We start from the raw sequence: 9,605 nt of genomic DNA, 5'->3' as shown, positions 1-9,605 counted from the left end.
ACACTTCACCAAAGCATATCCAAAACACAAAACACTAAGACACACAAGCAGACCATTCTATTAGTTGTAGTAGTTGTAGTTCTCCTCCGAATCAAAGGGGTCAAATTCATTTTCCTTTCTTCGTTAGCCGTGACAGTAAGTGCACACTAACACACAGCTTTCTGCTTCTAAAATATCGAAAATTCAGCTTATAAGTTTAGCCGCAAAGCCCACACAAAGGCTTGTTGAAGAAAAACTCATTGCACTCTTGCAATCATGTAAGGCTCTAAAACAACTCAAACAAATCCAAACCCAGATAATTTCTCACAGCTTCCTACACAATAATGACTACTACTACTTCATCGCAAGAAGATTTATCACAGCTTGTGCTGAGCTCAAGAAAATGGCTTATGCACGCAAAGTGTTCGATCAAATTCCTGACCCGCCGAATATTGCGCTGTGGAATGCAATGTTCAAAGGGTATGCTCAAAATGAGTCTTATAGGGAAGTTTTAGTTTTGTTTAGTAATATGAAGAGCTTGGATGTGATGCCCAATTGCTTTTCTTTCCCTCTTGTTTTGAAATCTTGTGGGAAAATTAATGCATATGTGGAAGGCCAGGAAGTGCAATGTGTGGCAATAAAGGGTGGGTTTAGAGCAAACCCATTTGTGGGAACTACGTTGATTGATATGTATGCGGGTGGAGGAGCAGTTAGAGCTGCTTACAAGGTGTTTGGTGAGATGGTTGAGAGGAATGTAGTTGCTTGGACTTCGATGATTAGTGGGTATATTTTGTGTAGTGATATGGTTTCTGCACGGCGCCTTTTTGAGTTGGCCCCTGAGCGAGATGTTGTGTTGTGGAACACTATGGTTTCGGGTTATATTGAACTGGGTGATATGGTAGCAGCAAGGAAGCTTTTCGATGAGATGCCTAACCGGGATGTGATGTCTTGGAATACAGTGTTGAATGGTTATGCGAATAATGGAGATGTTGAGGCGTGTGAGAGGTTGTTTGAAGAGATGCCTGAGAGGAATATTTTCTCTTGGAATGGATTGATTGGAGGGTATGCCCGAAACGGGAAATTCTTTGAAGTTATGGAGACATTCAAAAGGATGCTAATTGAGGGTAATGTGCTTCCTAATGATGCCACACTGGTGATCGCATTGTCTGCTTGTTCGAGATTAGTAGCTCTTGATTTAGGTAAGTGGGTTCATGCGTATGCGGAGAGTAATGGATATAAGGGAAATCTTTACATTGGGAATGCTTTGATTGACATGTATGCAAAATGTGGAATTATAGAAAATGCTGTTGATGTGTTCAAGAGCATGGGTAGAAAGGATTTGATCACGTGGAACACCATAATCAATGGCATAGCAATGCATGGACATGGGAGTGACGCCCTTAATCTGTTTTGTGAGATGAAAAATGCTGGAGAAACACCAGATGGAATCACATTCATAGGTATCCTGTGCGCTTGTACACACATGGGCTTAGTTGAAGATGGCTTTTCATATTTCCAGTCAATGGTTGATGATTATTCAATTGTGCCTCAAATTGAGCATTATGGTTGTATGGTTGATCTGTTTGCCCGAGCTGGTCTTTTAGACCAGGCAATAGAGTTTGTGAGGAAGATGCCCATGGAAGCAGATGCTGTTATTTGGGCTGCCTTACTTGGGGCATGTAGGATTTACAAAAACATTGAGTTGGCTGAAGTGGCTCTTGACCAGCTTATCAAACTTGAACCAAAGAACCCCTCAAATTTCGTTATGCTGTCAAATATATATGGGGATCTTGGGAGATGGAAAGATGTTGCACGACTAAAAGTTGCAATGAGGGATACAGGGTTGCGAAAATTGCCAGGATGTAGCTTGATTGAGGTCAACGATTCTGTTGTTGAGTTCTATTCCTTAGATGAGAGGCATTCTGAGAGAGAGGAAATCTATAGAGCCTTGAGGGGGTTGACAAAATCGTTAAGATCATTTGAATATCTACCAGACCTGATGGAACATGAGCAGGGAGGTTAAAGATAACGGAGGGTTAAGGCAAACACTTATTAAAGTCTTAATTAACTTAACACTTAAAAATTAAATTTCTCATCTCTTGATTCTCTTAGTCCCCCTTTGGGATTAAATTTCTATTTTGTTGAATATAGAGTTCCTTAAATGAATTCTTTTGCTTTGAAAATCTTGACTGATTGATAAATGTGGACGTGTATGTTTCCTAGGTTTTAATGATAGAAAAATTGTTCTCTCTAACTGTAGTTTCTTTCTTAAGATTCTAAGTTTGAAATATTGATAATTGAGTCTATGTGCTCACTAATTTTGGGAAACGAAAGCTTCGTTTAGAAGTCTAGTACAATGTTTTGCTTTAGGGGTTTTAAAATATTTCTTTAGATACATATATATGTTTAGTGTTTGGGTTAAGCTCAACTTGATTTGATTTGTCCTTACTTGAGTATTTGAAAAATTACCCTCAAATCCTCTTTTAACCAAAAAAAAAAATCACTACTTTGAAACCTGGAAATATATCAGTGCTTCATTTCAGTCAATTTTCTTGAATAGGTTTTTAATCAAATTTCACCTTTAGAAAGAACACCTTGTCTACAAAATATATGTTTTGTCTCTATTATTGTCTTATTTTCTACCGTAGTTGAATGGTCTAGAGCTTAACATCATTTTTTTTTTTTCATGTGGTTGGAAGAGTACACAATTTTAGTGGAATCTCTTTTTTACATTTTGTGTCATGTTCTCCATTGCTTACGTCTATAAACTTGGGAAATAGTTTTCTGGCCATTGCTGTCAGGCTTGAATAACCAATCCATGGCAAATTTTCACAATTCCCTGCCATTTTCAAACTTTGGCTAGCTTGAGGATGTAGCATGCATTGTCACTGCAGTCGTTCGTAATTGGCCTTATAGCAATATGCATTTGAAAGAATGAACTGAGCATAAAAGGTTAAATTGGATGAAGAGAGAGTTTATTGGGGTTACAATGCTGATATTAGGGTCATTTTTTTTTTTTATTATTATTAGTTTATTACTCTTTTACTTGAAGAATATGGCAGCAACTGTAGAAAACGTACTTGGTTAGTCTGCAGATTGCTTGAAATTCCTCTCTATGTGCTCGGAAGCTAAGACCCACTTGGTAATATCTTTTTTTGTTATTTTTGTTGAAATCCACTTTAATGTCATAAATATTTGCTGTAATCCTAGAGCTGTGTATTCATAATGCTTTGGTGTCTTTAGTATTTGTTCTAGAGAAGATTGTTGTAAATTCTTTATTCAATAGTGGAAGATTTATACTGGACTTGGTCTTGCAGTTTTTCCCTTCCCATTGGATGGTTTAAAAAATTGATGTCTTGGTTGTGGATTGTTGTTGGATATTTCTGTTTGAGTTGATTATTGTGCATGCCTACTTCATTTCAAGCGACCATAGAATTTGTACAAAGAGTAAAAATTGAAAATAATTGTGCTGCATGTTATAGTGGTTTTTTCCCAACATAAATAGGGGTTTCATTCTCACAAGGGCAAAGCCTTGAGAGATATCTTGTGCAAGCTTGCTTGGGCTGCATTCATCTACCATATTTGGATGTAGCAAAATGCAGGAGTCCATAATGATCTGATTCATTATAGGGATAGGATCATATGGTTGATTAAAAATGATGTGGGAGCTAGAACTGAAGCTTGCAAAGGGGTTTTATGCTGTTTAGCTATAGGGAGCTTCTCACTCAACATATTCTGGTTGGGCCAATCATAAAATGTGTCTGTGGCCCACTCATCATCTATATCTCTACTTCACAGATTGGGCCCTTTAGCCCACAAGTCTTTTTTTTTTTGGATACAAGCCCACAAGTCTTGACTTCACGTACCATGCTTTGAAACCCATGAAATCCTACTACACAGTCCACAGGCAATTGCCTTTATGACCCGCAAGCAACAATCAGGTCTCACTCACGGCCCATTTTGATTTAAAACATAGTAATCACATCACCTACTTTTATGGAAATCTAAATTCAAAAACAATCAATGGGTTACCCGCAAGTCTGCAACATTACCTATTCATCACCATATATTTTATTTTATTTTATTTTATGTACGTATTCATCAGCTTTGATTGGGAATAATAGACACTGGTATTCATCACATTGAGGTCCACCATTCACATGGTACGTGATTCTTATTAGTTTCCTATGAATGAGCACGATTGTCCTCATTCGATTATGTAAGATTGTAAATTGTAAATGAGCCGAGTCAAGTTGAGTATTACAAATTCAAAATTAATTATTTAATTTGATGATTGTGATATTGTATGTCTGGTTGATGTTTTATGTATAAAACATTTATAACCTGTGTACATAAAAGCTGAATGATATATATGTGCGCGCGCGTGTGTGTTTGTGCACTCTAGATGATTTTTTTTTTTTTTTTTGGTGAGACTTCAATCTTTTTTCTGTCTCTAAATTTGCACAAATCTATTTTTTTCGTCGCTATTTTTCATTCATAAATATTTTAAAGATACTCTTTCAATAGTTTGGTGATGATAAAATAATATTTTACAAATTTATAATTGTAACATTTTCAATAATTTAGAAAATAAAAAATAAATCTTAGAATTAAAAAAAATTATATTTAAATGGCTGAAGATAAATATGAATGAAATGATCAACAATATTATCCAAGTGAATTTAAAGAATTAAAATAAATAATTGATCAAATTTAGTGTCTATTTAATTAGGTGCCACATAATTTTTGGTAGCTTCTATACTTAGCATGTTTCAAAGGACATATTTTTTTTCTTTTGTTGATTTTATACTAAATACATGACAAATAACTAAAACCTATCTTTAATAAATAAATAACTAGATTTGTTGAAAAAGTTTTTAGTAAAGTCACAACAAATAAAAGTTTTTAGTTTTTAATGAATAAGACAAAGTCTATATACTCTATAGGCGCAACAAATTTGATATCTAGCGGAATTTTATTTTATTACTGGATTTAAATGAAAACTAAAAACTTTTCAACTCAACTATTACGAAAATTATTATAAATTTTTTTCATTAAAAAAAAAATTAGTTGTTGGGTCAAAATTGGGGTCATATGACAGACTTGGTTATAGTGATTTTTACAATATGAATTTTGACAAATCCACATTTAAATTACATTTTGCTTGTAAAGTTTTAAGAAATAAAAAAATCAATAGTTATGTCATCAATCAAGTGTTTAAATTTTAAATTTTTCGTATTTTATGAATTGAATAATAAATAATATTCTATCGATACAAAATTAGGCATAAAAACATAAAAAATATATACAATTCAACGATTATAATTTTAAAATATATAGTTATAATAATTTATATTAATAAGATTTTAAACACCCCTGGTTACTATTTTACAACCCAAGACACTCAAAACCCACTTCATTTGGGTTTGTATTCTTAAAAAAATTTGCCACCTTGCTATAGTGTGGTTGCATATATGCAACCTTTTACTGTTCATGGGTTGTAATGAAGAAATAAAAAAAATTAAAAAAAAAAAAATTTGTGGTTATGGGTGAAAAGAAGAGAAAATAATACTTTTATTATTTTGTTAGGTAGTTTATATTATTTTATTGAGTTGTATGTATAAATAAGAATTGAAATATTGAGTGAGTTGTGAAATAAATTGGTAAAATAGATGAAGTGGTATTTAAATATGTCGGTGCTCTAACCAAACTTTGTTTATTACAAATGAGTAATGCTATTACCACCAAAAATAGCACAACTTTGTACCACAACTCGACACATTGCAAGTTGTGATTGGTAAAAGTATGTCAATGGACTATATGGGGACACATTTACCAATCACAAACCGTCATATGGCGATTTGTGTCACAAAGTTGTGCCATTTTCAATGGTGATAGAATTACTCATTACAAATCTACCAATAACAACTGGGTGAAAAATACACGGTTTAAGAAACTCGTGGCCGTGTTCGAATTGTAAAAGAAATACTGATAGAGACGTGAGCCCGAGCCAACAGGTTCCGTTATGTGTTTGGTCATTGGTGTGGCGTGATTGAGACATTGAGCTTTGCTCAACTTTATTTTTCGCTTATTGTAGACTTGATTTTTATATTGTCTTTTGAGAGATTGGAAAGGCATGAAAAGACATAACAATTAGATCAATAAAAAAAATTACAAATTAAAGTATTAAACATTTATTATCTCTTAAAAAATCATATTTATAAATTTTTGATACCAAAAAATTCCAAGCCTTACATAGTAAACCACAACTGTATGTTCGTTTAAACCCCTTAAACAGATTGTTTAACCTAATATATTAACCAAGTGATTACTTAGATTAATTATTCAAATTTAGGTTAAACACAAATAAATCATATCATGCAAAGATGCGAAAAAGTAAATAACATCATGATATAATAAAAAACCAATGAAGCTAATCGTTTTAAGGTAAAAACCTAGGGAGGATTTGACCTATCTATTCTCAAGGTAAATCAAATCACTATAAGAGAATTGAAATTTTTACAAAAGATTTAACCCTAAATATAATGCTACCTCTAGTAGTAACTTACTGACACAACTACGTGCAAGCTTTGAATCCACGAACTCATTCTTTTCTTGGATTTACAGCAACACAAGCTGACTTGCTTGTGGCTTTGAGATCCCACTCAAAAATTTCAGATCTCCTTCACTTGTTGATCTTGATGCAACAACTATGTTCTACTAATGCTTAATTGTAATCTTGACTCTGGTAGATTCTTGTGTAGTTAGAAGGTAAGAAACCTCTCAAATCTCACAAAGAGTAACGCACAAGTCTTCTTCAGTACCCTCAAAACATGGCTAGGGTTTTTTTCTTTATACGTGGAGAAGTTTAGATGAAACCCTAAATGTTTTCGCGGGCTTTGGGCCTGTTTAAAAATTCTGTAGAAAACTGTGCCTGCGAAACAACCTTATTTAAGCATTGCCTAAACACCTAGATTAGACATGTTTTGTTCTCGGTTTGCCAACACAATACAACAATGATTCTAAATATTTAATTCTAAATCTTTAGAACCTATCAACAACTTTTGACATAACAATGACAGTTGTGACTTTTTATATGATACCAAAATTACTCTTTGATACCATTATTATGAAAAATATAAAAAAAATTATCAAAAAAATCAATTACACTTTATTGAACATTTTTATGTAACGACACATGCTAAAATAATCCAAACCACATCATTTGTAGTATCAAAATCGTCACCATTTGTGTTACAGTGTCCTGTAGTCTGTAGATATCTGTTGATTTGAACATATTATGTATGCACAAACAAATAATATGTGTTTGTATATATGTATATTAGTTAAAAATTATTCTAGAATATAAAATTATACTCATGTGAATATTAAGTACTATTTTAATATCCAAATAATAATACATAGCTAGAATATTCATTATATTTTGTTAATTTGTAAAGGTCATTTTTTATAAGGTAAAATACAATTAACTCCTCAAAGTTTTAGACTAATGCCAGCTAGGTTCAAGATATTTTTAAATCAACCAACTTGGTCTTTAACCCAACTTGGTTCCAAAACCATTACTCATTTTTATACCTTTTCTCATGGTGATTAGGGATCAAGTTGGTCAGTTTTAAAATATTTTGTATGTAACTCACATTAACCCCAATCTCAGACTTGTTGACTGAATTTTACCCTTTTCATATATGAATAATTCATGTTGAAATGTTTTATATAGTCACATTACACTTGTGATTTATATCTTATGATTATTAGCAAGGGTAAAATTTAGGAGTAAATTCTAATACATTAATTCTTCAAATGTGGATTTTGTTGTCTCACATAGTCATGGAAACCCCCTCCTAGAAACTATATAAAACTAAACGTGGTTGTTGTTGTCTCACATAGTCACATGATTTCACCTCTCTCACTGTGGTGGTCAAAAATTCAATTGGTGAGCTGTTAAAGGTTTGGACCAAGATTTATGACTTATGCACTCCTATTGAAGCTAAAGCAATTGTAATTTTGTGGGCTTTAAAGTTTAAACTTGCCTAGGTCTGAAAATTGGTGCAATGTCATAGTGGGAAGGGACACAAAAGCATAACTCTGGTTAGAGAAGAACCAAGTGATTTGGTCTATTTCTACTATCATGAGTAATGCTTTTGATTTAAGTTTGCATTTTGTTAACTGTGAATTATGCAAGGTTAGGAAATCTCTTAACTTTGCAATTCATTTTACTAAATAAACTTTCTATTACTCTTAAAGCTTGTTTTCTAGTAATAGTCGTAATTTACTGATTGTTGTACTTGTTTTTTATTCTTAATAAATTAAAGTTTTAAAAAATAAAAAGTATATCTCATATATGTTTTTTGAACTAATAAAATAATTAAATTTTAACAATTTTAAACCATTTATAATTCAATCGATTTTGAGTAATTGGATGAGCATATAGGATTGAAAAGTGAGTGTTGGACTCGGGCCCATTTGCCTGCAATAATTGATCTGTAACCACGACCGAAATGGTTGATGACCCATTGGGTAAATATTCAAAGTCTTTAAAAACTGGCTCGGATTTCCATGGTTGCTTCCCAAAATAATTTCAATGTGTCACAACTCACAAGTGGCCTGACATTGTTTCAATGAAGACAAAACCGAGGCAAAAATTGCCCATTAGCATTAATTTTTGAAATATTTAGCAACAGAGTACTGTTTCGAAAATAATTGGGGATGTACCACTTTTTGTGGTACTCGAGCTTGCTGAGCTCGAGTACCCCATTTTTCTGTTCCAACATGCCACCTGACGTTGGCATCTGAGTTTAAAGTCTCTCTTCACCCTCACCCTTACCAGAACACAGTCTCACTCTCACTCTCACTCTCACTTACACCTAAACGTTCAAACCCCAAACATTCAAACCCTCACACCCTCACACCATCGGCGGCAGAAATTAAAAACGTCGTTGTGATCGCTTTCGCGTATCGATGATGGCCGGGGGAGTGGAATCGTGGTCTCCGTCGCCGTCGCGCCTGAGGGAATAGGAGAAGGGAAAGTGGTGGTTGTTGGAGGAGCGATGGTAATGGCCTTTCCGTTGGATGACAGTGGTGCGACGTCGTCTTCGTCCTCATCTTCTTCTTCGCCCTTTCTTCTCCCTGTCTTCGACCAATTAGGGTTTTCAATTTCATTTCACAGAGTCACCATGCGGACCATTTCCCCTTCAATGGCGCTTTGTAAGCTCTCTCTCTCCGAAAAATTTAAGTTCTTTTTCTCTTAATTTTCACTAATCCAACTGGTTTTGGCGCTGCAATTCCATGTCTTGGTTTTTGTTTTAAATTTTCAAGAAATTTCATACTTTTTTGAATTTTGGTGCATAATGTGTTGTGAAGAACTTAACATGTTGATTTTTTTGAAAGAAGTTCTAATTTTTTTATCTGGGTTTTAGTTTTTGGTGAATAATGTGTTGTGAAGAACTTAGCTAGTTTGATTGTGTGGGTGCTGTGAGGTTGTGTTGGTGAATTTGGAACTTAGTGTGTTTGAATGAAAAATTGGAAGCACTGAAGGCTGAAGGTATAAATCTTGGACTTTTATAGTTTTTTTTTTTTTTTTTTTTTACAGAAGTGATAGAAGACTT

At 33.6% G+C, this 9,605-nt stretch overlaps 2 protein-coding genes across 2 annotated transcripts in view; one reads left to right on the top strand and one right to left on the bottom strand.

Moving 5' to 3' along the window:
- On the top strand, positions 1–2,101 carry LOC115984092 (pentatricopeptide repeat-containing protein At3g29230-like). The gene has a single exon (XM_031106996.1). It carries the CDS (start codon positions 383–385, stop codon positions 2,000–2,002), a length of 1,620 nt encoding a protein of 539 aa, XP_030962856.1. The 5' UTR covers positions 1–382; the 3' UTR covers positions 2,003–2,101.
- A 6,786-nt stretch (positions 2,102–8,887) lies between these two features.
- The window catches only part of LOC115984502, a 6,310-nt gene continuing 5,592 nt past the window's right edge, over positions 8,888–9,605 (bottom strand). The window contains exon 9 of the mRNA XM_031107522.1: positions 8,888–9,126. Coding sequence (XP_030963382.1) covers positions 8,888–9,126 — 239 coding nt within the window. The remainder of the gene's footprint in view (positions 9,127–9,605) is intronic.

This window comes from Quercus lobata, chromosome 4 (genome assembly GCF_001633185.2).
Source record: "Quercus lobata isolate SW786 chromosome 4, ValleyOak3.0 Primary Assembly, whole genome shotgun sequence".
Taxonomy (NCBI): Eukaryota; Viridiplantae; Streptophyta; class Magnoliopsida; order Fagales; family Fagaceae; genus Quercus; species Quercus lobata.
The sequence above is the reverse complement of the archived record's forward strand: the minus strand, read 5'-3'. Positions and strand labels throughout refer to the sequence as shown.